Below are 27,717 nucleotides of genomic sequence, written 5' to 3'. Positions count from 1 at the left end.
TGTAGTGTTCAGCTCCTAATCAAACACACCTGAAGCTCATTTATATAAATAAAGTGTTAACTCTATCAAAGAAATCGATGATGCCTTAAAATAACACTGGCTTTGAGACTGAGAATGCCATAATAAGAGCAGAATTATTATATGATGTTTTTGTGTAGTACGCTAATACTGAAGCGCAACACCAGATTATAGAATTAAATAGAATATATGATGCCACGCTTTAGTAAGAAACCGTTCGCGGTCAAACTCTGCCATCTTGTGGTGGCGACTGAGAAACACAGCACCCGTATTTCAAACAGATTGGTTCTCATTAAAATCAATTTTCCCCAAAATGTGGCTTTCAAACTATGAGCTTAAAACTAGAAATAGGACTGCTGAATTTATGCACACCTGAAAATGCGGTCTATATTTACTACGCATTTGTATGAAATACAATGAAAATGGATTTCGAAATTAAAAATTGATAGCCTGAATGCAATGTAAGTCACTTTGGATAAAAGCATCTGCTAAATGCATAAATTAAAATTTTTACATTTAATTAATATTTAATTTAAAATTGCAAAACAAATTATAGCTACTTCATTACACTTGTAACAGTTTACTATCGTTTTCCTTTAAAGTTCATTATTTTGCCCATAACATTATTATAATTGTCAATTAACGTGCAATTAAATGCACAATTATTCAATAATCTCACTGTAAAAGAAAAATATTGTTCTCAAAGATTACTGCTGCTTATTAAAATTGACTAAACAAATATAAAAATGGAAAACATGAACAAAAACCCACGATGCAAAAATGTAAACAAATTCTCAAAAATGTCACAATGCTAACTTACTGGTCCTAAAATTTTTATTTTTTCAAGTTTCACCTCTTTCTAATTGTAAGGCGACTCTTTATTTGAGCACCTCGGCCAAGCACTTAGATTTCATTAAAGAATCAGGAAACAATATTTTTGACGTTCTCCACTTTTTATTCATCTGTAATGTGAAAAGCACAAACATACACTTTAAAAGAAAGTGTTTGGTCTCTTGGTGGTGAAACGGGGCTTGTGCTGGCGACGCAGAACCCTGTGAGGAAGAGGGAACTTGATCTTGGAGTCCTGTTGAATCGAGAGATTAAATATTAAAGCCTTTAGATGCAAGTTTCAACAAATCACAATTAATGCGCATGAGATAAAAGCTGGAACTCATTAGCATTATTTGACCATGCAAACTCACGTGGAACTGCTTGATGGCGGGTCTGCGGCATTTGTTGGCTGGGATGATCTGCACCTTCATGATCTGGATGGCGTGGGCACGAGCGCGATGCCTGGCTCCCATATCACGATCTGAAGCACACATCAAATACGTGACATTTACCATAGAGTTAAAACACAGCAGCATCACTCCTGCAGACAGGATCTCGTGTCGCACCTTGATTTCACTTTCAGAGGCACGTTTGACAGCCTGTGAAAGGCGACAAGGTTCGGTGTTTCTTTGTGCACACATGGCAAGGGCATGACACTGGGAGGAAATGACCTTTGGGTTTGTGTGTGCAGGATGAACGAGTGTGTTTGTGTATAACTCACAGCACTGAGTGACCGCTCCAGACGTGGTCAGGTCTCTGTACTCGCGGTACATGTTGTGGGTCCCACTGCGAGAGTCGTAACGCAGCCAGATGCCGAAGTTTTTCACCTTGAGGGGAGATTTCTCATGGACCTGTGCAAGAACACAAAAGATCAAACAAGAGTTTAGGCTCCAGCCAGGTCATCTCAGAGAAAAAAAAAAAAAAAAAAAAAAAAAACACTCATGACTTGCAACTGGATTAAACACTATTTTGTAGCATCTCAAAGCAACAGGATAAGCTCTGGGCATCCTGCTTTCTCAAACAGGGAATCAGCCCCACCTTACCTGTCTAAAAAGGAAATCAACCCTCACTTGTCAAAAAAGGGAATCGAAGCCCATTCCATCAAAAACAAGGGAATCGATCCTCACTTGTCAAAAAAGGGAATCGACGCCCATTCCATCAAAAACAAGGGAATCGATCCTCACCTGTCTAAAAAAGGGAATCAACCCTCACTTGTCAAAAAAGGGAATCAACCCTCACCTGTCAAAAAAAGGAAATCAACCCTCACCTGTCAAAAAAAGGGAATCGACCCTCACCTGTCAAAAAGGGAATCGACCCTCACCTGTCAAAAAAAGGGAATCGACCCTCACCTGTCTAAAAGAGGGAATCGACGCCCATTCCATCAAAAAAGGGAATCGATCCTCACCTGTCTAAAATGGGAATCAACCCTCACCTGTCAAAAAAAGGGAATCAACCCTCACCTGTCTAAAATGGGAATCAACCCTCACCTGTGAAAAAAAGGGAATTGACCCTCACCTGTCAAAAAAAGGGAATCGACCTTCACCTGTCTAAAAAAAGGAATCGACCTTCACCCGTCTAAAAAAGGGAATCGACCTTCACCTGTCTAAAAAAAGGGAATCGACCTTCACCTGTCTAAAAAAAGGAATCGACCTTCACCTGTCTAAAAAAAGGAATCAACCTTCACCTGTCTAAAAAAGGGAATCGACGCCCATTCCAGCAAAAACAAGGGAATCGACCCTCACCTGTAAAAAAAAGGTAATCAACCCTCACTGTCAAAACAGGGAGCCGACCCCCACCCACCAAAAAGAACAGATTCATGTTTTCACAGATACAGTTGTTAAAGAGTAACAAGCACAGAACAGCGACACGCGTGCAGCAGGATCTCATGTGGCACCTTGAATTCACTTTCAGTGGCACGCTTCACAGCCTATGAAAGGCGACAAGGTTCAGGGTTTCTTTTCGCACACATGGCAAGGGCATGACACTGGGAAGAAATGACCTTTAGGTTTGTGTGCAGGCTGAACGCAAAAGTGTTTATGAATCTCACAGCACTCTCAAAGGGACTCGACCCCCTCTGTCTCAAAAGGGAATCGACTCAACACCCTTCAATAGAGCGAATCATTCGTTTGCATCTTTTGCTCATTAATAGTGATGGGATGTCTGATTCACTTCAGCACACCTGTTCTTTCAGAATATTCTTTTGTGAATGATATTGCTAATCATCTTTCATTTATTACAAACTGAGATTTGTTGTGAGTGTTATTCTGTAATATTGCACGTAAAAAAATATATGTATTGATTTGGCAGCTCCAAAACCCATCTGGTAATCGAACAGCCTTATTCGTACCAGGCCACAGTAGACAATCTCTCCGGAGGCTTTCTTCATCTTCCTCAGCTGGGAGACGAAGTACCAGAAGCGAGACTTGGCCACCACATGGTTTGGGGCGAAGATCCTCATGCGGTACAGAGGGGGTGCAGGGTTTTTAGCGGAGGGCAAGAGACGCCCAACAACCTTATACTCCCGAAGCTGCAGAGACAGAGAAACATTCAGAGATCAATACTGATGACATTTTCCTACTTGGGAAACTGGGAAGACCTGGCTAACTAGTACACGTGACTGAAAAAATATATTTTATTAATTTAAGATATAATCATGGTGCACCGAGAAAATACTTCATCTTGCCCACTAAAAAAAGTTATTTGCAATTGAATGCAATTTTCTATTTATTTAATTAGACTGGCGTCTTATTTCAATGTGGTTTGTCACCATTAGCAGTACGTTTAGTTAGGGTTAAGTTCACAAACTAAACACTAAAAAAACAGCATAGTTAAACATTTTCGACTTATCAAACATGAAAAACATGATTCATATTTACTTAAATGTGCACAAAATAACAGTCACTACTAAATCAAGCTAGCATCCGGGTACTTAGTGCGTCCCTATATATATATATATATGTGTGTGTGTGTGTGTGTAAAGACCTCTAACACTAGCTTGCTCTATTCTTCTATTTTTATATCCGTTTTCTTTTTACTTATTATATTATTTAAAAGGCCATGCTACGTGTACTGTGTTATCCTAACGGAGACTTGTTATAACACATATCTTTGCTCTTTTAGTTGTTTTTGATTGCTTCCACTACTATCCTCATTTGTAAGTCGCTTTGGATAAAAGCATCTGCTAAATGAATAAATGTAAATCAAGCGAGCATCCGGGTACTTAGTGCGTCTAAATGAACTGAGAGCGATTAGCGCTTAGACAACAAAGACAACCGCTGAACTGCAGGACATTAAACGGTCTAGTATATAAGAATAAATCACTTGAGTGTGTTAGATATCAGATAAACTCAAAAGCTGTGCTGTGGCATGTGTGTGTTCAATACTGAGCACGTGGAGTATCTCTACAGCCGCCATGTTTCTCTCCGCTACAATCAACGCGTCAAAAGCGAGTTTAGCGCTTTAATCCTAAACCTGTGTTGGGTGAAGTTATTGTTACGGAGAGTCGGGTGCCTTATGTGTGTTCTCGGTTTATAAATGTGAGGTTTAAGCGACTATAAATTGATTTAAAAAGGTTTTTACGTACTGTGCCAGACGCCTTCATGGTGTCTCTCGCTGACGGCCACTGTGAAAGAGGAAGCAGCAGGGCGGGGAATCCTGACGTCAATCCTCTTCCGAGGGGGGCGGGTCTTGCTGGAAGCGTTTTTATTGGTGACTTAGAGCCGTCAATCATAGCCGTTAGCGATCTTTTTCATTTATTTATTTATTTTATTTAGTTTTCAAACAATGCATACAACTCAAACTACAAAATACATTTCCTAATGCAAATTACTCATTTAAATATAATAGATGTTTGTATAAATTATTATTTCTAGTAGTTCTTCAACGAGTCAACATTTTTATGAAATTCAAAGGAAATTTCCCAAGAATTAACTTTATTGTGTTATCATTTATATTGGAGCCGATATCACCGTCCAATAGAGGATCACAGAATCGTCTATTCTAATTACTCTGTAAAAATTTGTAAAAAAAAAAAAAAAATCATCGACACCTGCTTCAAATAGTCTTTATTACAAAATAAATGTGTGAGAGATTCAGAATTTAAAAAAGAACATTGTGGTGACATATCTTCTTTAAACCTATTAAGAAAAGCATTACAGGGATTCTATCTATATTTTAAAACAAATAATTTGGAAATAAAAACGTTACTTGCGACAGTATTTTTTCCCTGGAAGGTATAGAAAACAATTGTTTCCATTTCATAAGCGCTTTTGGATAACAACTGATGTGAGAATTATTTCTGATGTAGGAATTAATGCATTTCTCATCCAAAAGACTAACAGCAATATTCCTTATGGAAAAAACTACATTACCCATGATGCTTCAGAGAAAGAGAATACTGCCCCCTGCTAGACACACACATAAAACGCATCCACGGCAGCAGCGTTTATTATTTGAATTATTCAGTTATGAAGCTATAAAATACATCTGTAAATTCATAATCATAAATACAGTTTGGAAAGCTCTGAACTCTTAAATTTTAGATGGCGTTAATTTCTTCTTTTTGAAAGAAATTAATGTTTTTATTCAGCAAGGATGTGTTAAATGGATTTTAAAAAGTCACATTGTTACGAAACATTTCTATTTAGGAATAAATGCTGTTCTTTTTTGTCAGTTTTTATTCTTTAAAGAAAATCCTGAAAAAAATATCACAGGTTCAAAAATAATAATAAAATAAATTAAGCAGCAAAACTGTTTCTAGTTAATACATCATCATATTTTCATGATTTCTGAAGATCATGTGACACTGAAGACTGGAGTAATGATGCTGAAAATACCGCTGCACATCACAGGTATAAATTCTGTTTAAAATAATATTATAATAGAAAACCATTTATTTAAATTGTAATAATATTTCACAATATTATTTATTTTCGGTATTTTTGTTTAAATAAATGCTTCCTTGATTAGCAGAAAAAGACCAATCTTACTGATCTAAATCTTTTGAACAGCAGTGCGTGCGCGCGCACTTTTTAGCGCTGTGCTCGCTGATTGGTGGATTTTTCTGTACAGCATCTTGGGAAATGTAGTTTTCACTATATAATCCGCTATTAGACAATTATTTAAAAAAATGAGCCGAGGTGATGCAAACTGATAGTTTTAACAAACGAATATACTAGCGATTAACAACCTCAGAGCTCACGACAGGCCTGTCTTTAAAGGTTTATCTGTTATTGTTAAAAATCTGTGCTCCAATCATAGCATGAACATTTGTACCTTGAATGTGTAAGACTTCCGGTTTTTAGCTTCCACTCATTTCACCTTCACAAAAACAGTCAGTCACGCTGCTTGATATTATATTTTTTTATAAACACACTGGTTTGTGGTGCAAACAGGTTTACAGTTCACCTAGTTTTAATCTTAGTTATATGAAAAGAGAACAGCTTCTGCAAAACAAGTTGGATACAGTTCAATGGTATTTTATGTTATATTATAGTAAAATACACAGCGGCACCTATGGACCCGATCCATAAACATCTAATGTTTTAATAGAGACAGCTGAAGATGTTCCAGATGTACCACTTGTGTTTTATTTCAACAATCAATAAACAGCTACGGATTAACATCTCACAGCGGTACCATCTGAGAAATAATGGCTGATCTTTTTTAGGAATGATTTTGGCATCAGTCATTCGACTTTAATGTACAAAGATAAAACATAGATCACTGTAGATTTGAGGTCTGTGTGGAAGCACATCAGAGACCCGTGATTTAGCTGCTGGTTCTGATTCGTTCAGCTCAAGTTTCACAGCTTTAGGAAACTGATTACTTCTGTTCATGACGGTCTAAATGAGTCTTTATGGCACTCGACGGCTGATCCTGGAGCAGTCCGGTGATCTGAGGAACAGGTTCATGATCTTATGAGCCTTTAAAGTCAGGATGAGGACTTTGAGTCGATGAACGCCGACACTGTTCCGTGCTGGACCTCGACAGAAATGAGCATCATCGCACGCTTGAGAGAATTAAAGATCCATGTGTGTGTTTGATTCTGGATCTCCGACAGATTTGCAACTTCCTGAGATCATAATTCAACACATGCATGGCAAAAATATGACAAAAGATGCTCTTAAGCGTCATGCACTGGTCAGTTTTGTACGGCGTCTTTCAGACTAGTTGATTGAAAACATCCAAACATACACATTTAAGTGTTAATTTTATTGCACTTGATCTTTTTGTATTTGTTAACTGACTTCAATTCCAAGAGTTTTTTCTCTTTCATGTCAACAACATTTTTTTTTTTTTATTAAATGTTCAGATTCATAGGCTGGAAATGTATGCAAAAACTGAATTGAGAGTTAATTATGTGCATGTTTAATTAAGTGATGCCACATGTGTGAATTGAAACAACATTTCAGGGACAAATGTTATATGAAGGTTCAGCCTGTCCATCTGTAGTGTTTCGAGGTCCTGGATATCTGTGGTTCAGATCCACCCAATCGAGTTCAACTCTGAATGACAACAAAGCAAAGAAAGGATGGACTGTGTGGAGTCCTCAGGAGACCTCGATGATCTCCAAGCTGCCGGAGAAGCTGGACTGGCTGCTCCTCGTGTTCATCTCCTCTCGGGATCTGCTGTCCGTCATGCGGTCCATCTGACAGCTCCTGCGCTTCAGCTGCTTCTCGAAGCTGCTCTCCTCGTGCCAGCTCCTGCGAGAGTCTCCTCCGTCTCCGCTGCGCTGCCGGCCACGTCTCCTCACCGCCTCCAGACCCGGAGCGCAGCTGCCGCCGCTGAAGATAGCCGAGGTCGAGTAGAAGCGTGCCGAGTCTGAGGAGAGGAACCAGCCTCCGGCCACGGGTCCCAGGACGATGTCCGAGTGCCAGCCCTTCAGCGCCCCTGCTGTGGCTTTAGAGTGCGACAGGACCCCCGCTGGAGCTCCATCCTCGCTGCCGCTGCGCTGGAGCACCTTGTTAGCTTGATCTTCAGCTGGACTTTGCTCTGAGACCTCTTGCAATGGGGAGAACTGACAGGGTTCAGCGACGGGAAATGCTCGAAGAGATGCTCCGGACTCGCCGTAGGATTTGATGTCCAGGGAGAAGGAGCGTTTGGGCCGGACGTTCTCCTCTGGTTCCTCTCCGAGCTGAAGGCTGCAGAGCGCCCGGGCCAGAAGATGCTCCTCGGGGACGCCGGACAGAACGCAGGGCATCGTCAGCGGCTCCAGCTTCCGCTCGTCTGACGGCGGTCGAGGATTGAACGGCGCATCGCTCGCGCTCTTCAGCTTCTTCTCGAAGTCCAGCAGCTGACCTAAGAAATTGAAGTTGGGCGAGATGGTCGGCCGTTTCTCCTTCACGAACCTGTGAATAGACACGCAATGTGGTGAGGGCACACAAACAGCTTGCAGATCGATCGGTAATTATGACTTTTTATCAAAAAATGTGAATAGTTTTTCTAGCAATTGCAAGTTTACATCTCGCAATTATGAGAAAAGATGTCGGAACCGGGAGAAAAGTCAGACTTGCGAGAACCATTAGGCCATGACTGCCACGTCAGAATTGTGAGATATAAACAGAATTACAAGAAAAAAAAGTCTGTCAGAATTATGAGAAAAAAAGTAAGAATTATGAGAAAAAGTCAAAATTGCAAGGGAAATAAGTCAATTGTGAGAAAAAAGTCAGAATTGTGAGAAAAAAAAGAATTGGGAAAAAAAGTCTGAATTATGATTTTAAAAAAAGTCAGAATTGCAAGAAAAAAGTCAGAATTGCGTGAAAAAATTCAGAATTGCGAAAAAAAGTAAAGATTACAAGAAAAAAATCTGAATTGCGAAAAAAAAAAGAATTGCGAGAAAAAAGTCAGAATTGCAAGAAAAATTGTAAAGATTGCGAGAAAAAAAGTCAGAATTGCGAGAAAAAAGTCAGAATTGCGTGAAAAAATTCAGAATTGCGAAAAGAAGTAAAGATTACAAGAAAAAAATCTGAATTGCGAAAAAAAAAGAATTGCGAGAAAAAAGTCAGAATTGCGAGAAAAAAAAGAATTGGGAAAAAAAGTCTGAATTATGATTTAAAAAAAAGTCAGAATTGCAAGAAAAAAGTCAGAATTGCGTGAAAAAATTCAGAATTGCGAAAAAAAGTAAAGATTACAAGAAAAAAATCTGAATTGCGAGAGAAAAAAGAATTGCGAGAAAAAAGTCAGAATTGCGAGAAAAAAGTAAGAATTGCAAAAAAGTAGAATTACGAGAAAAAGTAAGAATTGCAAGGGAAAAAAGTCAATTGTGAGAAAAAAGTCAGTATTGGGAGAAGAAAGTCATAATTGCGCTCACAAGAATTGCAAGAAAAAAAAGGATTGCAAGAAAAAAAATGTGTGAAAAAAAGTCACAATTGCAAAAAAAGTCAGAATTACGAGAAAAAGTCAGAATTGCGAGAAAAAATTTAGAATTGCAAGTAAATAAAATTCAGCACTGCGAGAAAAAAAGTCAGAATTGCGTGAAAAAAGTCAGAATTGCGAGTTATAAACTGGTTAAAATATAAAAAGGTAATTGCGACTTTTAAACTTGCAATTCAGTTGCAGAAAAGGGCTTTCATAGTGAGCCACTAAACGCAAAACAGAACCTTTTATTAATCTAAAAGTACAAGTCATTTCTGTAATTATTTTCATATAAGGATGATTTAACCTTTAAATCAAGAAATTTAATTCAGCTCAAGTACTTTGAGACTCATCCTTCAATGAATGTAGATTAATAAAGGCTCAGGGAATCTGCTGGTGTACCTGTACGCTTCATCTAACGACATGTCCATCCTCTTCATGATGTAAGCGATGGCGATGGTGGCCGAGCGAGAGATTCCCGCCAGACAGTGGACCAGGACTCTGGCGTTACTGGCCTTGGCTTTCTCTAACAGGAAACACACAAAAACACTTCCTGTCAGCTGACCTCCCACTCTCAACATACTCCTACAGTCACATGATCATGTCTGACCTATGAACTCCACGGATCGGTCCAGCCAGGGCAGGATCTTCTCGCAGAAGCTGTCGTTGACCGGCACGCGCAGGAAATGCGAGTCGGGGATGAAGTCTGGTTTGGGGCATGTGTTGCTGGCGTTGAGGACGTAAGCGATGTCACTCTGCTGCATGAGCTCCTGCGGAAACACAAACATCAGCACGAGCTCATGAGACACGCTCCTAACTCGTGTCTGTCGTGAGCATCACCTGGTTGAGGACGTCTCTCTGGCAGCCCAGGTACAGGTGCGGCAGGATCCGCGTCGGCCCGCTGCTGCTCACAGGGAGACAGGGCTGAGAGATGCAGGACGGCACCAGCGAGGACTTCCCTTCACAGAGACCCGGGAACAGCTGCGAGAACGCCACAAAACCACCTGTGGACCAGGACAGAACACAGACAGGTGAGGCCGGATGAAGATGTAGACCTGCTGAAAGAGATTCATGTGCAGAGCAAATCATGTCTTTAAGTTTGCATCCAGGTTTGTGTTGGTCTGTCAGCACTATAAATGATTTCAGATGAAAATGTGCATTGCAAAATTAAAAAATCCAACTTAAAATGTCAAAACGCTGCATAATAAGTTAGAGTTGAAGTACTAGTTAAGTACTAAAATTACTAACTGTAAAATAAATAAATAAATGTACTGAACAAATGACTAAAACTGAAATTTAATTTAAATACTCATATTATTTTTTAAAGCTGAGGCACTAAAATTAATTTTAAAAAAAAAATTGTAAAATATAAAAAATTTAAAATTAATTAAATTGAACTTAAATAGTCCTTTTTAAAAAAGCTGAGTTGCTAAAATTAATAACCATAAAATTTCAAAATAAAACTACAAACAATAAAACAGACTAAAACTGAAAACTAAATTAATGGAAACCTAAATAATAATATTTAAAAAGTTTAAGATCTAAAATTGTTAACAGATTAAATCAAAATTAAAAGGACACTTAAATTAGACACGCTCTAACCGAATCATTTGAATCAGTGAGTTGTTCACTGGAGACTCGCTCTGACCGAATCATTTGAATCAGAGAGTTGTTCACTGGAGACTCGCTCTGACCGAATCATTTGAATCAGTGAGTTGTTCACTGGAGACACGCTCTGACCGAATCATTTGAATCAGAGAGTTGTTCACTGGAGACTCGCTTTGACCGAATCATTTGAATCAGTGAGTTGTTCACTGGAGACTCGCTCTGACCGAATCATTTGAATCAGAGAGTTGTTCACTGGAGACTCGCTCTGACCGAATCATTTGAATCAGTGAGTTGTTCACTGGAGACACGCTCTGACCGAATCATTTGAATCAGTGAGTTGTTCACTGGAGACTCGCTCTGACCGAATCATTTGAATCAGAGAGTTGTTCACTGGAGACACGCTCTGACCGAATCATTTGAATCAGTGAGTTGTTCACTGGAGACACGCTCTGACCGAATCATTTGAATAAGAGAGTTGTTCACTGGAGACACGCTCTGACCGAATCATTTAAATCTGTGAGTTGTTCACTGGAGACACGCTCTGACCGAATCATTTGAATCAGTGAGTTGTTCACTGGAGACACGCTCTGACCGAATCATTTGAATCAGTGAGTTGTTCACTGGAGACACGCTCTGACCGAATCATTTGAATCAGTGAGTTGTTCACTGGAGACACAGGTGCAGGTGTGTGGTGTGAACCTGAGAGTAGGTGGACTGAAGGGAAACTCTTCTCCAGCTTGGCCAATAGGACGCTGAGGAAGGCCTCTGATGAGAGGGAGGCGGGGTCAGTCGAGCTCTGGTCATAGACCACGACCTCTTGACCCTGGAGCTCAAGCTGAAACACACACACACACACACACACACACACACATAATGAAATAGTGAGTTCATATCTGCTCATTATTCCATTTTCTAGTGTTCTGGTTGGTAAAATGATGTTCTATATTTATAATCAAGTTTGTCCATTTGTGTCAGTGTAGTTTTCTACTTCAGTCAGTAGCTAGCTGTCGAGGAAAGTTACTATAATGCATTACAATGTTGTTTTACTACTTTAAAAGTAACTAACTGCTGTACTTAATTACTTTTTATGATGTTTAGCAGGACATTCACTCTGTTCTTTTACAGGCAATGAGCAAATCAGATCAGATTTGAGCATCAAACAGCTTCCAGTTTGAGCAGCGTGAACATCCCGCTAAACATCTGCTTGGGTCTTGAGTCAGGTGACACAAGAGCAATACTCCTGTAGTTTCACGCACCTTCCTCTTGGCCGAGTGCTGCAGGAGTTCACTGATCTGGATCTTGTCCTGCTGTAATCTCCTCTTCATCAGTTTGGAGCAGTTGACGTTCACGGCCTCCAGGATGTGACACGTGTTATACTCCACGAACGGTCGGCTGTCGATCAGCAGCACACGGTCCAGAGCGCCCTCCAGCAGAGCCACCAGACCCTCGGCCCCGATGGGCCGCGCCGCGCGCTCACACATACCCACAATCCCTCAGTCCGTCTCTGCGCTAACAGTCTCTGTGTCTCAGTGACGATACACTCAGGAGATCAACGGCATCATGGTAGCAGCTGAAGATGCATTCGGCAGGCGCGCCAATAACATAAGATAAAAAGCAAGAGGAAACTCCAGAGGAAAAACGGTGCTTGAGGCGCAGTGGCTGATGGGAGTTTCTTTCACACCATCACAGCGGCGTGACCTCATGCACCTTCTTACCGCTGCACTCCATCATTCTGCTGAGACACAAAAACACATTGTGAAATGGGAACCCTCACAATGAATCTGGTTTTGGGGAAAGTTACTTTTAAAAGTAATACATTGCAATATTCAATTCAAAGTAGCTAATTGCATTACTTAGTTACTTTTTATGGAACGCTATGCTTTACATCACTCTTGCGTTGCTTTTTGATGATCAACATCATTGTCCAAAAATATACACTTAACCCAATCCCTACACCCTAAACCTAACCCTAGCCATAATTTGTATATCTGTGTATATCTGGTGACAGCAGCTTTGGGTTCACGTTGTTGGTGTGTGAGTGCTAAAAACAAAAAAGGTCTGCTTTAATTATGTAATCTCTTTCATGTGTACGTAACAGATTGCACAGAAACCAGAGAAATTCCCCTGTGTGCCGTAAACCTGCCAGTCAGACCTGTATGACGGGAAAATCCCAACAACAACAACAACAACTATGAAAAATATCTGAGTTACCTGTTTAAATAAGTAACCCAAGTTGCTTTGTTTTCCCATTCATTCACTCAAAGCTCTCCAATACCCATGTTGAGATAAATCGGGAAATGCAAAGGCACTTCCTTCATCCTGATGCTTATCATTTTCACTTTTGGTTTGCTTAGAGTTGGCAAAAATAATTATTTTATCATTAAAAACATATAAACAAGACCAGGTGACAAGAAGTAACATTAAAAAGTAACAATCTCAATAAGTTACTTTTTTACGATACTATAATGCATTACTTTTAAAAGTTACTTTCTCCAACACTGATTATTGCTATTATTTTAGAGTTAGACCAATTTTTTAAACTTAATATATTATTATAAATTTATAGTTACGGTACTTGTTGTGAATGGGGCTTAAAACAATAACTATACGATAAATATTTTCGCATCCGCACCATCAGACAATAAGCTCTTTAAAGACGAATGGATTCTGATTAGTTGTCATTGTCGGAAAAAAGAAAAACTGCTCTGGACAAGACGTCATTAATATTGTTCTTCTATGTCGTTATCATTGTAGTTCACTATCCTCTTCAGGTTAAAGTGATTATTAAAACTGTACAGTTATTGTTATGGTCATTGTTTAAGTCACGTGTGTCTGGATCAAATCAATGCCCTGATCCTGACATCAGGAAAAATACACAATCTTTCCATCGGTTTCATTCACAAACTGGATCAGTGATTGTCACATGTTTTCTTACTATACTAACATCCTATAAATTATTGTCAGGACTATAAACACTACATGAGTTCAGAATGCGAACAGAGTCAATCATGATGTCAGGATCACGGTTTTAAACTATCACAGAAACATCAGCTGAAAGAGTGAAAGTGAAGTCCAGATGTGTTAGTGAGACTGAAACCATGCTGACGTGAGGAGATCAGTTTCACACGTGTGTGCGGAGGCGGAAACATGAGATCATGTGAGGTCTTCATGAACAGGGTCTGTCCAGGCCATTGGGAGAAAAGCGTTTCCATCCCCCATCAAATATCAAACTAAACCAGAGTTTCTGCATCTTGTGTTTCCCTCTAATAACATGAAACTGGAGCGCCGAGCATTTCCACAAATAAAACATTTGATTGATTTCAGACGTCATGGAGCCGTTTCTCACAACACTTCATTCTGGCTCTGTTTTAGGACCGTTCGGGATTCAGCTGGACTCAAACATTTATTCATGAGCATTTTAATTATTTAGTTTTTTTAGCTTGAGATCTAATTTTAAATTGTTGCCGAACAAATTGGCTTCACGGTTTCTTCAAGTCACATCATTTTTTGCAAAGGCAGAGCTGAATTAAAACTGTTTGATCCGTGTTTTTCTGACCGAAGGTTAATAGCTCAACCTGCCTGGCAGAGATAACAGCGATGGAGGACTTTGACCCGTCAAATGGCCATCAGAACACAAACAGATCAAACGAGGCTGTAATCAAACCACAGACACGTTCAAAGGCCCGAGACGTTGTAAATGAAACACGCAAACTGATATTTACAGTCGCTGAGATGCACAACAGTCCAAAGTCGCGCTGAAACCTCTGTTCTAAAATCAATGTAACAGTATTTAAGATACTGTATGTTGTGTAATCAATATGTCAATAATAGCCAGAGGGTAGAAATAAAGATTTTATTCATAATGCACGTCTATGATAGCCATTAAGCTTTGCTGGTGATAGACAGCTTAAACACTAAACAAAAGTTTTGACCCCCTCTCAATGAACATCTATTGGACTTTTCATCGTTTTTATAATCTGTTTAATGCACTATAATCAGTTAGAAAATAATAAGAATAAGCTTTCTCAAGCCAACCTAAATATGCATCTTTCAATCATCTACAACAAATTATAATATCAAAACCATAACGATCAGCATTCACTGATTATGAAGAATTAAGACTTTTGTTAAACTATTTAAGACCAAAACCAAATGGCTATGCTAACACTGCAAGCCTTAATGCTCTATTCCATTTGTTATATTAAATGTTTGTTATATTAAATCATGGTTCTTAACTGGCATGTGCAAAAAAAACAAAAAATACCAACAGTGTTGCCAGGTTTTCAAAGCAAAATCCACCCAGTTGCTTCTCTAAACTAGTCCAAAACTAGCCCAGTCCCACTCCAGAGGGGCAAATTGTTAAGATAAATAGTTAAATATCATAAGCATAACAACTTATTCCATATTTTCTAATAATATTACGACGGGGTAACATGTATATTGAAAATAGCAGAGGACCTAGGACAGATCCTTGTGGCACTCCATACTTTAATGGTGATAACTGAGATGACTCCCAGTTTAAATAAACAATGAACAATGAAGAGTGACGTAAAAGACACATGGCTGTGGTCACATTGATTTAGTACCACATATGGAAGTGCACAAATCGGAATTTAAAAGATCAGATTCCATGTGGTTTGCGCTGTTCACACTGTCATGAGAAAAACAGATCTGAGACATGTGAGCAAAAAAAAAAAATCGGATTTGGACCACATTTAACTGAAGTGTGAACATAGACTTTTTAAAGACCTAAATATTAATTAATTATCAGTCAGGTTAATCAGATTGCTTGTTGTTGTCCTGCACTAGTAGAACAAGCAGGGAACTAACCTTTGGGTCAATTACTAGATCACTGCTGGACTGACCGACACAACTAGCTGCTCCATGGGATGATCCTGATCTAACCAGCTTCTTCTTCAAGTAAGACATTAGTGGAAATGAAACGGTGACGTGAGCGCGTTCAGCTTTACGAGGGGAAATTCTTGATTCCTCCAGAACATCACATCCTAATCGGCAGATTCGCGACCACAACAAACCGCCTGGAAGCCGAGGGACATTTTAATGACAGGCCTCCTCCTGAGCGCCTGTGTTTAACGAGGAGACGATAACGAGCTCCAAATGCACCATTACTCTCACTGTCTGTCTGTCTGCTGTGAGTCGTGAAGGACCCGCACATCACAACGTCCTCTTTAAGCAAGAGCCAATTTAAGGGACCCAGGTTTATTCTTATGTCATCTGTAGAGGACAATATATGTTTTAAGTCAGGATGTCCTGAACAGAGCACATTCAGAGCTATTTTTAGAGATATCAGATGTTTGGAGGGTTTGATCATAAACACACTTTCTGCTTGGTCTGTAAATATGACTGATATTGACAGAATGATCAAATGTAGTACTCTTAAGGAAATATAATAATGTTCTGACTCCTTTTCAAATTGTTTGTCGTGAATAAACATCTCAGAAAAATGTTATGGGGATTCAAATCTGAACCAGAACAGGGCTTAATTTTAACATATATCTTTTGTAGAGGACTCCAGGACAAACGGTCTGTTCATCAGGCATTTTGGGGAAACAACAATAAATTATTGATCAATATTCCTATGAGATATTCTAAAGAAAATGTTGCCAAGAAATTACTCCTGTTACACTTTTTTTTCTGTTATGGTTTGCTACAATGACACATTAATATGATAATTAGATGCAATGTAGCCTATAGAATGGCAATACCAATATATGAACATTTCACGCACTTTTTTCATAAAGTACAGTAGTATATCAAATCATTATGTTATATCTTTCATAACATAGGTACAAAGTTTGGCTAAGAATAGCCTGAAATCTAAAAATATTTTTTTTGCCTACATGCCTTTTTATACATGTATGTATGTGTGTGTATATTATATATATATATGTGTGTGTGTGTGTGTGTGTGTGTGTATGTGTGTTTTATATTTTTATTAACTTTGTCCTGGTGTTCTCCACATAGGACATAGAAAAAAAATGTGAATAATTTTTTTTTTTCCCCGAAAATGTTTTTTTTTTCTCCATTGGTTTCTTATGCTGTAATGACAAATATATATATATATATATATATATATATATATATATATATATATATATATATATATATATTTTTTTTTTTTTTTTTTTTTTTTTTTTTATAAAACCTTTTCTCTGGGTTTCAGGAGGGTAAATCCATGGGCAAGTCTTTCAGAGCCTCGTATTTAAATAGAAATGATCATGTTTACTCAGAGTAATCCAGTGTATTTGTAACATGGAAACAGTCACGAAAAAACAACAGCATAAGTGCTTTCTGTTCCTCCGCAGGTGATTTTTTTATAAACCCGCTGTGATTAAACACGCTGAACTTCCCTTTCAGAAATATCCTGAAATGAGAGACGTGATCATGTGACCTTCACACACTGAAAACAGACAATAACGTCATACCATGGTATAACAATGTTTTGTTTTGTTTTTCAGACAGATATTATTATAATACCATGGTTATTTTGAGTGCTATTTGTAGTATCGCTGAGATTATATTACACTTTGTTTCTATTTAATATTATTCAGTTGCTTTGTTACAATCTGTATTGTTAAAAGCGCTATATAATTAAAAGGTGACTTGACTTTTTAATATTATTTTGATTTTTTATCTATACATTGGTATACATATTCATGTTAATTTGTTGTGCATTTCTATCATTTGTATTCATAGTTTGTTGTATTTAAAGAAATCGATACAGTTTTTATTTTAGTTTTAGTTTCAGCTATTTTAGGGAAATTAGGAATATGCAGCTAGTCGAAATAAAATCAGTTTGAGTTTATATATATATATATATATATATATATATATATATATATATATATATATATATATATATATATATATGATTATCCTTCAGTTAACATTTATTTTATTTAAATTAACCCCCCAAAAAAAGTAATTTCATGCTTTTTTAAATTTTATTTAAACATATTTACATGTATTAATTTAGCACACATACTGATAGCGTTGTTATTATAGTGTATCTAAGTGAGAACTGAATATACTGTTAATACTATAAAATTATAGAAAGTGATAATCATTATGGTATCACCACACTATTTTAATGTAAAGTTACACCTGAACATTTCAACAGGACACGAGTGTGTTTTCTGTGTTTTTACAGATGTCAGAGTCACAATGTACTGTATTTAATGACAGCAAGGTAAATATGAAACTCAACAGAGCTTTCCGAAACATTAAAATCATTTGACTAGGTTTACTAAGTAAACGAAAGTAACAATAACATCGTCTCCACACACACACACACACACACACACACTGCGGCCCTCCGCGATCTGTTTCTCATGTAACACATGTCCGAAACTCACCATGAAGGTCCAGTTCGTCTCATTTACAGCAGATCCACGGATAAAGCTGACCGGAAGTGTAGTGACCCCGATAGAGACGCGGATGGGTTAGTTAGACTAGTTAAAGCTGGTCAGTCTGCTGCTGGTGAAGTTAGACTGAGTTCGTGAGCTCATCGGGTAAAAATAACATCATGGCGTCATTGAAACTCACACCGGCCACAAACTCAGACTCACGCTGAAAACCGGAGAATAAAGATCCGCTGATCCGCTGGGGTCCGGTAATGAACACAGAGAGCCGACTCTGAGACCGTAAATGAGTGTAAAACAGTGTAAATGAGTTTATGAGGCGGAGCTTGAGTCGAGACGGCTCTCATTACACAATCAGCAGCAGAGCTCCGTGTATTTCACTCATGCACGCTTTATTACTGCTGGACTAATCCAGATAAACAGTAAAATCAGTCACACAGACGTCTGTTAAAGATCTCTTGATCTGGAAAGCATCTGCTGTCTACAAACGCCTGACAGACATCTTTCAGTTTTACATACATTCCAAACATTCCAAATCAATATGTCTTGCAGATGTAATGCAGACGTCAAATAGACGTCTCTGAGATGTAGGTGTGCTATCGGGGCTAAGATCGCATCATCTGGAAAGTGTTCAAACCTCAGACATCTTTAAGATGTCAGTTTTACATTCATTCTAAATCTTAAAGACATCTTCTAAACGTCTTTTCGACATCTGAAGGGAAACCAACTGTTGATGTATTGCAAATAAGACGCTCTAAAAAACAAGTCTAGCAGATGTAAATACGACGTCAGATAGACGTCTCCGTGATGTACGTGTGCCATCGTGGAATATATGTAAACTTTTTTACTTAAAAATCAACTATTCGCATACAAGACGACAGCACTCTATTTGATGTCTGCATTACATTGGCAAGACTTATTTTTTAGAGTGTTTGCTCATCCGTCTATAGTTCGTTTCCTAACAGATGTCAAGCACACGCACATCTGCAAGATATCTGTTAAAGATCTCTTGATCTGGAAAGCATCTGCTGTCTACAAACGTCTGACAGATGTCTTTCAGATGTCAGTTTTACATACATTCCAAATCATAAACATCTTATTTACATCTAATAGACATCTATTTGACATCTTAATGCAGACGTCAAATAGACGTCCCTAGATGTATGTTTGCTATCAGGAATGCTTGTAAAACTGACATCTTAAAGACGTCTGTCAGGTGTTTGTACACAGCAGATGTTTCCCAGATCTTTAACAGACCTCTTAGAGACGTACCAGTGCTATCTGGAAAAGATCACTTATTACAAATTGTAGGCCGTTACTGATTCCTAACTACATGAGAAAAATTTTAGTTGGTAAAGTAATCCATTATGACCTTGTGGGGACATTTTTTGGTCCCCCTGAGGAAACAAGCCTATAAATCATACAGAATGACGTTTTCTGAGAATCTAAAAATGCATAATGTGTTGTGTGAGGGGGAGGCAGAGCTGGGTAGTAACTGATCAGAATCCAAAAATCTGATTACTTTTACTTTCGATTGCTTTTGTCTTTCAAAAATACGAAAATGCACAAATTCCTATAATTTCTTACTTGTAATGTAGGAATTCCCAAACTTTTTTTCACTTAACATATTTACTTGAAGTACACATGAAATTTAAATATATACAGTGTGTGTGTGTGTGTGTATGTGTATGTGTGTATATATATATATATATATATGTATAAATCAAGCTGTTGTTAAGTACAATGATTGGAACAAATTATCTTTATCTTAGTATTTTTATATCAATATCCTGTTTAAATTAATGTGAAAAACAAGTTAGGGCAAAAGCATTCTAATAGTAGTCTGATTAGCCTATATTATCTTAAATGTGTAATGATTTATGTTACTAACTTTTACTAATCTTTTTAGATTAGAGTCTTGGGTAGGTCTAAAAGCAAATGCTCTGAAATGGTTTCAGTCATACCTATCTGACAGAAGGTTTTTAGTGAAACTGGGAAATTGTTCCTCTTCCCCTGCTCCTCTGACCTGTGGCATTCCACAAGGCTCTATTTTAGCTCCCTCTCTATTCTCTCTGTACATGCTGCCTCTGGGTTCTATCCTAAGAAAACATGGTGTGTCTTTTCATTTCTATGCATATGACACTCAAATCTATCTTCCAGTTAAGAAAAACAACTCCACTGCGATCACTTCTCTCCTCCAATGTTTAGAGGAGGTGAAATTATGGCTAGCCCAAAATTTCCTCTTCTTAAACGAGGCCAAGACCGAGGTAATTGTTTTCGGTCCTAATGACAACTCTCAGTGCATAAGCCCTGAGTTTGATAGTTTATCCATTTTCAGATCCTCACGGGTGAAGAACCTAGGTATTACTATTGACCAACACTTAAAATTTGAAAGACATATCTCTTCTGTAATTGGATCCAGTTTCTATCAGCTTCGTTTACTGTCTAAAATTAAAAACTTTCTCACTCCAAACACTCTAGAAATGGCTGTTCATGCATTTGTTACATCGCGTCTAGATTACTGCAATTCTTTACATTGCGGTATATATCTAAATCTCAAATTGCACGACTTCAGCTAGTCCAAAATGCTGCAGCCAGACTTCTTTTAAACTGTCGTAAACATGAACACATCACTCCAATTCTGAGATCCCTTCACTGGTTGCCAATTTCTCAGACAATAGACTTTAAAATTCTCCTCTTCATTTATAAATCCCTTCATAACAAAGCTCCTGTCTATTTATCTGAACTTCTTCAACCTTATACTCCATCAAGAAGCCTACGATCCTGTGACCAGGCTCTGTTGGTGGTCCCTGGTGTTAGGCTAAAGCGTAGAGGGGAGCGTGCATTTGCAGTGGCTGGGCCACGACTCTGGAATACCTCCTTGCTAAAAACTTTTTTTATTTTCCTTAGTGTACTGACTAGTGTATTATTCTAAATTTTGAAATGGGTGGTTTTAATTTTTGTCTGGTCTATTTTTTTATGTATGTGCAATATTCTTGCTCTTATGTAAAGCACTTTGGTCAGCCAGGAGGCTGTTGTAAATGCGCTATACAAAAAAAAAAAAAAATGAAATCGAAATCAGTAACCGACTACAATTTGCTCTCTGGGTATGTTTAGACATGAAAGACTGATCTAACGCACATGTAATGCTGCTTTCAGTGACTTATTATATTGAAAATATGTAATGAGTTTGTGTGTGTAAACTGATGATCTTTCTAGAATGTTTAATTTTGGCCACCTGGAAGAGACTACATGTCCCAGCATGCAGCGCGGTAGGCGTCACTCACACAGGACCGGAAGAGCGCTGTTAGCATTCGGCTAAAAACATAAGCAGCTCCGCTGGAAGATTGATCAAAAATCACCTCAGTCGGACTCTGATCGATTACAGGTGAATGATCGAGGATCAGCACACGACTGCAGACTCCCGTCGATTGGAAAACACGCGATGGATCACAGTAAAGTGCGTCAAATGAACATTTATAAACATCGCTCTGGCTTACAAACGGTGCAGATTGATGGATCATGATATTCTGTGAAATATAAAAAATTAAGCATTTTAATATCACCGAATTGTGCTATAGTACATTAAAATACCACGGTACCTCCAAAGTACTAATTTCATTTTTGTAAAACATTTATTTATATACAGAAAAAGCAGTCTCACAATAATAAAAGGGAAAATGAATCTGTTATAATACAAATTACATTTCAACCTTGAAGCAGCTAAAAAAAGACAATGGTGTAATCATTCAGAATAAAGTTTAACAAACATAACAAAGTAAAATTCATCAAATATGAAACTAGTTCATTTTTAGTTTGGAAAGCAGCTCCACAGAGGAAAACAGTGTGGGATCAATTTAAATACAATACACCACGTTTCAATGTTTAGGAATTTATCAATTATGAAGCATTAGTTTCAATAGTCAGCTGTACAGATGACCGCCTGTGTTTTCCTCTTTCGGTTTGGATTGTTTACAGCAATTGTTTATTAATGTGGCATGACCTTAAGTCTCTTCTAAACTGTAGATGGTTGCTGGAAAAGTGAAGAAACCCGGTAAACGCGGCCGCAAACCTGCCAAGATCGACCTGAAGGTCAAGCTGGAGAGAAGCCGGCAGAGCGCCAGAGAGTGTCGCGCCAGAAAGAAGCTGCGCTACCAGTATCTGGAGGAGCTGGTGTCCAGTAAAGAGAGGGCCATCTGTGCGCTGCGAGAGGAGCTGGACATGGTAAACACACGCTCGATCTGTCGCTGTCCTGCGTCTGCGCAGCCGTGCTGATGCTGTTCATGTGTCTGCAGTACAAGCAGTGGTGTCTGGCCATGGACCAGGGGAAGATCCCATCCGAAATCAAAGCCCTCCTGACCGGAGACGAGCAGAAAGCACCGCAGACCTCCACCAACAAGATCCTCAAGAACGTCAAGTACAGCTCCAAGACGTCTTAGAATCCGATCCAGAATCTCCATTCACAGTGTTCATCTCTAATAAGCTTTTATGACAACATTACGATTCAGACGGAGAGTTATATATGTTTCACGTTCAGGTGTTTGTTGTGTGATTCGGAAACATTTCCACTTCCTTCTTTATTTATTTATTCATCACTCGTGATGAAGGATTCCAGCGTTCATTTTTATGAAGCGTGGATTAAAAACATAAACAATAAAACAAGCTAATTGCACCTTTTTGTTTCATAACGCAGGCTACTGTCCTCACAATTCATATTGTTTTTTTTTGTAATTAATGGGGGGGGGGGGGGATGATGATTTCAAGTTTCTAACTATTCGCAATTTTGACAAGACAAGTTAAAATTGTGAGATATTAACATGCAATTGTGAGGAAAAAAGTTGCAATTAGCTTTTTATTTAATTATTTTTGGGTGGAAACAGAATTGCAACATTTTAAAATCTTTTAAATTCCCAGTTTTTCTCAGAACTGAGAACAACTGAGTCACAGTTACCTTTTTTTATTCCTGTATCCCATTGTAGAAACCAGCTTCGTCACTCCGATGCTTCTTAGAATGAGTTTAATCCATTAAATCTTTAGACACAGATGTTATAAGACTCAACTGTTGCCAAAATCTCTCCCTCGTCTCTTTGCACTTTACGACATTTGAAAGATTGCAACGCATAGCACTTCCCTCTTCTCTTGTACATATAGTTTTATGTGTTTTTTGTTGATGGTGTATTTATTCCACTAAACTGAATCTTAAAGCACTTTCCTTCAAAGCTCTAATTTTTGTACTTTTATTTGATCTTTCTGCTTTAATTGGCAGGTTTGCAAAAAACGAACTAAAATTTCAGCACAGATGAGTTACGATCTGAATGAATGTAGAACTATTTCATGACCGTGATCGGTTTAAACGCAGATGTAGAAGAAGACACTCTTATTGGCCTTCAGCTTGTTTCCTTCTGGCTGGCATTATCTATGTTTAGAGCTCAAATATATTTTTATATGGCGTGTATAATATGTAGATTGTAATTTGTAGCAGGGTGATGCTTATTAATGATAAACGTCTTATTAAAACATGCACCTTTGCTCCACCTCAGTGCGTCTGACTCTTCTTGTCTCTCTTGCCTCAAATCATCACAGATGTAGACGAGTTTGGAGAAATGTAGCACTGCATCAGTGTCTCAATGCTACATTAATGATACATCGATACATTTCAGACAGTGAAATGTTTATTGCACGAAACAACACAAACGAATCTCTTTTGAAGATTAACATAAACCGTTCGCCGCCTCCAGGCCACCGTAGGATCACAGCAGTGATCATAAAGGTGTTTAGTAATTGTCGTCCATTTCATCAGTGTGTAGCTGAACTAGTTAACACCACGTTTTTTGCATTTCAACAAAGTTAGTTTAATCGTTTTGATGTGTGACGGCAGTTTAATCAACAGGCCACTCAAAAGTTATCATCACTTACTCATCCGTGTATCATTATAATGAGTTAAAGGGATAGTTCACGCAAAAATTTACATTTTGACATCATTTACTCATTAACTCAAGTTGGTCCAAAGTTGTGTTAAAGTTGAACACAATAGAAGATGTTTTGGGAAATGTTGCTAACAAAACAGCTGGTACCCACCGAGTTCAAAATTACTATTGAAGTGAATGGGGACTATCAAATGTTTAGCTACCAGCATTCTTCAAAATATCTTCTAAAGGGGGCTGTTCACACAGAACGCGTCTAAAAACGCGTGAAGCAGGGCTCAGGAATGTTTTTTTCCGCAATGTTACCATTAAATTAAACTTGCTACTGAAGCTACTGAAAACAAAAGCTGGCAACGCTTGCCCTGCCTCCAGGGTTTTCTGATTGGAAATTATTTTAATTTGACGCGGCATCGTAAAATTGTGGCACATTGCTAGAAAGACACAAGACATGAGCGCATCTAGTACGTTTATTTTGAAAAACACTAGAAAAGTAACGCATTGGAATGGAAAAACACGTTTTGTGTGAACGGCCCCTAAGAAAGAATCTCATTCAGGTTCAACCACGTAAAAGGTGAGAAAATTATGAACGAATTAAATTCTCTTTAAAGACTTTATACGAATGTGTTAGGTGGGTTGGTGCTAATCGGCCATGCTAACTTCTTCTCCTTTGCTTCCCGGTCAAAAGTGTCATGAACTGAGTCTTTGATGAGTGTCTTTGCCGGCGCGGGCAGTTCGACGACGCCCACGTAGTTCTTTTTGGCGATCCGCGAGCTGGCGGTGATGGTGTATGCGTTACTACGATAACACTTCATAGACGACATGCAGAACGTCTCGCGCATGCCGCGTCTGAAGTTGGCGTTATACACAGAGTACAGTGTGGGTTTGGACGCCGTGGAGCTGAAGGAGATCCAGGCCACAGTGATGAAGAACAACGCCGACTGTCTGCTCGGGCCCGCCGTTTCCTTCGGGTGCCAAATCTGTGCGAAGTAAAACGGCGTCCAGGTGAAAAGAAACACAGTGTTGAGCATCAGGAACATCTTAATGGTTTTTACTTTAGTCCTGGGGACGATGTTCATGGTCCTGCGCACCGTTCGTCCATCAGCGCTAATCCTCCAGATGTAGCGCACTACACGCTGGTAGAAGGACACGATTAGCAGCGCCGGCACCAAGAAACCAAGAAAAAGATGCGCGACGGCGTACGCCAACCCGTCCCAGCTGTCCGCCAGGAAGAAGTCACAGTGGTTTTGCGACGCCGATGATCCGTAGAATAACAAACACGGCGAGACGAACGCAGCGTCAAAGAGCCAAGACGCCAGAATCATTCGTTTGGCTTTCTCGCGCGACACTTTAAAACTCAACGGATACACAATGGTGTAGAAGCGATCCACGCAGATGGACAGAAGCACGTAGACCTGGACTCCGGGGCACAAGTGCTGCAGGTAGCGCACGGATTTGCATGCGGCCGCGGTCAGAGGCCAGTGACCGGTAGAAACCTGCAGGAGAACTAGCGGTGCACATGCTAGGCTCAACAGCAGATCCGCACACGCCATCGACACAACAAAATAGTTAGTGGTCGACTGGGTTCTCCGGCTCCGATGGATTACCAGACACACCAACGAATTCCCCAGCACCGAAATTACCCAGAATACCCCGAACACAAGGCCGAGGAGCGTGACCTCTGCTGGCGACAGGTCGTACGACGTCACCGAGACGTTGTTCTGCAGCTTTGCGGAGGTGTCCAGATGGCAGAAAACATGCGTCGGCGTGGAGGAACCGTTCCTGTCTGAGTGGTTAAAGAGGAACAAGGACTTTACGCCCTCCGTGGACAGGAAGTACACCATTTGCCCTCTCTGTGTCACATCAAAGCTGAAAGAAACGACAAGTACTATTAAATTACTGTGTTTCAAAGCAGAGAGACATACACATTTCATAGAGATTTCGAACTAAGCTGAATGAACTGGCAGTAAATCAGGGTTTCTGCAGGTTAATTAAAGACTAAACCACTTTTTAAGAAATAAAGTGAATGGAAAAGCGAAAAGGGTGATCTAAGACCTTGTTTGGTCCCTGTAACTGTAACCGTTCGTTTCTGGATCTGAATCATCCACAGAGCTCGAGCTGAAGCAGAAATTCAATTAAAATCTAAATGCTGACGATGTTCCTCCAGAGACGTTCATTAGGATGTGTGTGTTGTGAAGTTTACTCTGGGGGCTGCTGTAATTCATGCAACATCCCAGACAGCACAGAAACATCTGGAAAACATCTGACAGACGTCTTTAAGATGTCAGTTTAACATTCATTCTAAATCTTACAGACATCTTCTAAAAGTTTATTTGACATCTGATAGGAAACAAATAGCACACGTACATCTCAGAGATGTCTATTTGACGTTGCATTTACATCTGCAAGATGTATTTTTTAGAGTGTTTGCTCATCTGCAATACGTCTATAGGACGTTTCCTTTTAGATGTAAAACAGATGTCTATTAGATGTCTATAAGATGTTTATGATTTGGAATGTATGCAAAACTGACATCTGAAAGACGTCTGTCAGACGTTTGTAGACAGCAGATGCTTTCCAGATCAAGAGATCTTTAACAGATGTCTTGCAGATGTACATGTGCTATACGTATTGCAGATGAGCAAATGCTCTAAAAAATAAGTCTAGCAGATGTAAATGCGACGTCAAATAGACGTCTCTGATGACAACATCTCAGATAGCACAGATACATCTGGAAAACATCTGACAGACGTCTTTAAGATGTAAGTTTTACATGCATTCTAAATCATAAAGACATCTTCCAAACGTCTATTTGACATCTGATAGGAATTCATTTTAGACGTATTGCAGATGAGCAAACGCTCTTAAAAATACGTCTTGCAGATGTAAATGCGACGTCAGATAGACGTCTCTGAGATGTGCGCGTGCTGTCAGGGACAATACACAGCAACAAACCCAAACGATTCATGATTCATTTGAGATTCGCTGAAGAAAACGCTCGTTTAGATCAACATCTAAGGGCCTGTGACCATCATATCAACCAAATATCAGCCCAAAACCGTCATTTATGATGGATAACGGGTTACTGTATATGAATAAGCATCTCTTGTTATATATTAATATATCTTCTGCAGGCCACTGGATGTTGAGAACCAGTAAAACGCGTTAGTAATGTCTAGATCCCATTCTCCTGTCTGTCGTGTTGTTTTAATCACACATTCACTCACTCGTCGCGTTGCTGTCAGATTGAAGCATCTTGATTTTTGCTCCTCACATGAACGCGCTTCTTCTTCTTCTTCTTCTCCTCGGATCGCTTAATTCCTCCATCAGGAATACGCGTCTATTCTCATCATCATCAACAACGTATTTCTTTATAATACATCAGTCACAGCATCCAGTCGCGTCACCCGAGACAAGCGGATCCACGGAGCGTGCACTCATCAGTCCCGCGGACGCGCGCACTCCAGAGTGTAACGCGGCGCTTTGATTGAGCTCATGAATTATGTATTATTAATATTATTATATTATTAGTATGCGTGTTATAAAACACTGGTTTGCATTATTGACCAATTTATATTTTCTATCCTCTAAACAGCATGATC

General features: G+C 39.0%; 4 protein-coding genes and 2 non-coding genes across 8 annotated transcripts; 1 reads left to right on the top strand and 5 right to left on the bottom strand.

Moving 5' to 3' along the window:
* Positions 1-952: 952 nt before the first annotated feature.
* On the bottom strand, positions 953-4,538 carry rpl18a (ribosomal protein L18a). Its single transcript, XM_026210426.1, has 5 exons — positions 4,433-4,538; positions 3,197-3,376; positions 1,571-1,700; positions 1,221-1,330; positions 953-1,102 (listed from the first exon to the last, which is right to left on the bottom strand). Exons 1-5 carry the CDS (start codon positions 4,448-4,450, stop codon positions 1,010-1,012), a joined length of 531 nt encoding a protein of 176 aa, XP_026066211.1. The 5' UTR covers positions 4,451-4,538; the 3' UTR covers positions 953-1,009.
* Positions 1,405-1,539, bottom strand: LOC113048690 (small nucleolar RNA SNORA68). The gene has a single exon (XR_003276531.1). It is a non-coding gene; the product is annotated as a small nucleolar RNA SNORA68 (small nucleolar RNA).
* On the bottom strand, positions 2,733-2,867 carry LOC113048689 (small nucleolar RNA SNORA68). Its single transcript, XR_003276530.1, has one exon. It is a non-coding gene; the product is annotated as a small nucleolar RNA SNORA68 (small nucleolar RNA).
* A 1,660-nt stretch (positions 4,539-6,198) lies between the features above and the next one.
* LOC113048508 (dual specificity protein phosphatase 16-like) lies at positions 6,199-18,551 on the bottom strand. Of its 2 annotated transcripts, none has more exons than XM_026210366.1 (7): positions 18,189-18,551; positions 12,069-12,547; positions 11,512-11,647; positions 10,045-10,208; positions 9,815-9,974; positions 9,607-9,730; positions 6,199-8,198 (listed from the first exon to the last, which is right to left on the bottom strand). In XM_026210366.1, the coding sequence occupies exons 2-7, from the start codon at positions 12,291-12,293 to the stop codon at positions 7,400-7,402; spliced, it is 1,608 nt and encodes a 535-aa protein (XP_026066151.1). In that variant the 5' UTR covers positions 12,294-12,547; positions 18,189-18,551; the 3' UTR covers positions 6,199-7,399. The 2 variants fall into 2 exon arrangements, with proteins under 2 accessions (XP_026066151.1, XP_026066152.1); XM_026210367.1 differs by having other exon boundaries at positions 12,069-12,544.
* A 2,926-nt stretch (positions 18,552-21,477) lies between these two features.
* On the top strand, positions 21,478-23,729 carry LOC113048572 (cAMP-responsive element-binding protein-like 2). Of its 2 annotated transcripts, none has more exons than XM_026210452.1 (3): positions 21,478-21,582; positions 22,221-22,418; positions 22,490-23,729. In XM_026210452.1, the coding sequence occupies exons 2-3, from the start codon at positions 22,221-22,223 to the stop codon at positions 22,631-22,633; spliced, it is 342 nt and encodes a 113-aa protein (XP_026066237.1). In that variant the 5' UTR covers positions 21,478-21,582; the 3' UTR covers positions 22,634-23,729. The 2 variants fall into 2 exon arrangements, with proteins under 2 accessions (XP_026066237.1, XP_026066235.1); XM_026210450.1 differs by having other exon boundaries at positions 21,489-21,654.
* A 696-nt stretch (positions 23,730-24,425) lies between these two features.
* LOC113048523 (probable G-protein coupled receptor 19) lies at positions 24,426-27,538 on the bottom strand. The gene is made up of 2 exons (XM_026210387.1): positions 27,343-27,538; positions 24,426-25,984 (listed from the first exon to the last, which is right to left on the bottom strand). Exon 2 carries the CDS (start codon positions 25,957-25,959, stop codon positions 24,730-24,732), a length of 1,230 nt encoding a protein of 409 aa, XP_026066172.1. The 5' UTR covers positions 25,960-25,984; positions 27,343-27,538; the 3' UTR covers positions 24,426-24,729.
* Between the last annotated feature and the right edge of the window lie 179 nt (positions 27,539-27,717).

Source organism: Carassius auratus, chromosome 29 (assembly GCF_003368295.1).
Source record: "Carassius auratus strain Wakin chromosome 29, ASM336829v1, whole genome shotgun sequence".
Classification (NCBI taxonomy): Eukaryota; Metazoa; Chordata; class Actinopteri; order Cypriniformes; family Cyprinidae; genus Carassius; species Carassius auratus.
The sequence above is the reverse complement of the archived record's forward strand: the minus strand, read 5'-3'. Positions and strand labels throughout refer to the sequence as shown.

Excerpts from the sequence above, each read along its gene's own strand:
- rpl18a (XM_026210426.1), bottom strand. Across the intron at positions 1,701-3,196 it reads AGATTGTCTACTGTGGCCTG|GTCCATGAGAAATCTCCCCT; the intron begins GTACGAATAAGG and ends GTTCTTGCACAG. Across the intron at positions 1,103-1,220 it reads CCGCCATCAAGCAGTTCCAC|GACTCCAAGATCAAGTTCCC; the intron begins GTGAGTTTGCAT and ends TCGATTCAACAG.
- LOC113048508 (XM_026210366.1), bottom strand. The coding sequence starts at position 12,293 with ATGTGTGAGCGCGCGGCGCGGCCCATCGGGGCCGAGGGTCTGGTGGCT. Across the intron at positions 11,648-12,068 it reads AGCACTCGGCCAAGAGGAAG|CTTGAGCTCCAGGGTCAAGA; the intron begins GTGCGTGAAACT and ends TGTGTGTTTCAG. Across the intron at positions 10,209-11,511 it reads TTCAGTCCACCTACTCTCAG|GTGGTTTTGTGGCGTTCTCG; the intron begins GTTCACACCACA and ends CCTGGTCCACAG.
- LOC113048572 (XM_026210450.1), top strand. Across the intron at positions 22,419-22,489 it reads TGCGAGAGGAGCTGGACATG|TACAAGCAGTGGTGTCTGGC; the intron begins GTAAACACACGC and ends ATGTGTCTGCAG.
- LOC113048523 (XM_026210387.1), bottom strand. The coding sequence starts at position 25,959 with ATGGTGTACTTCCTGTCCACGGAGGGCGTAAAGTCCTTGTTCCTCTTT.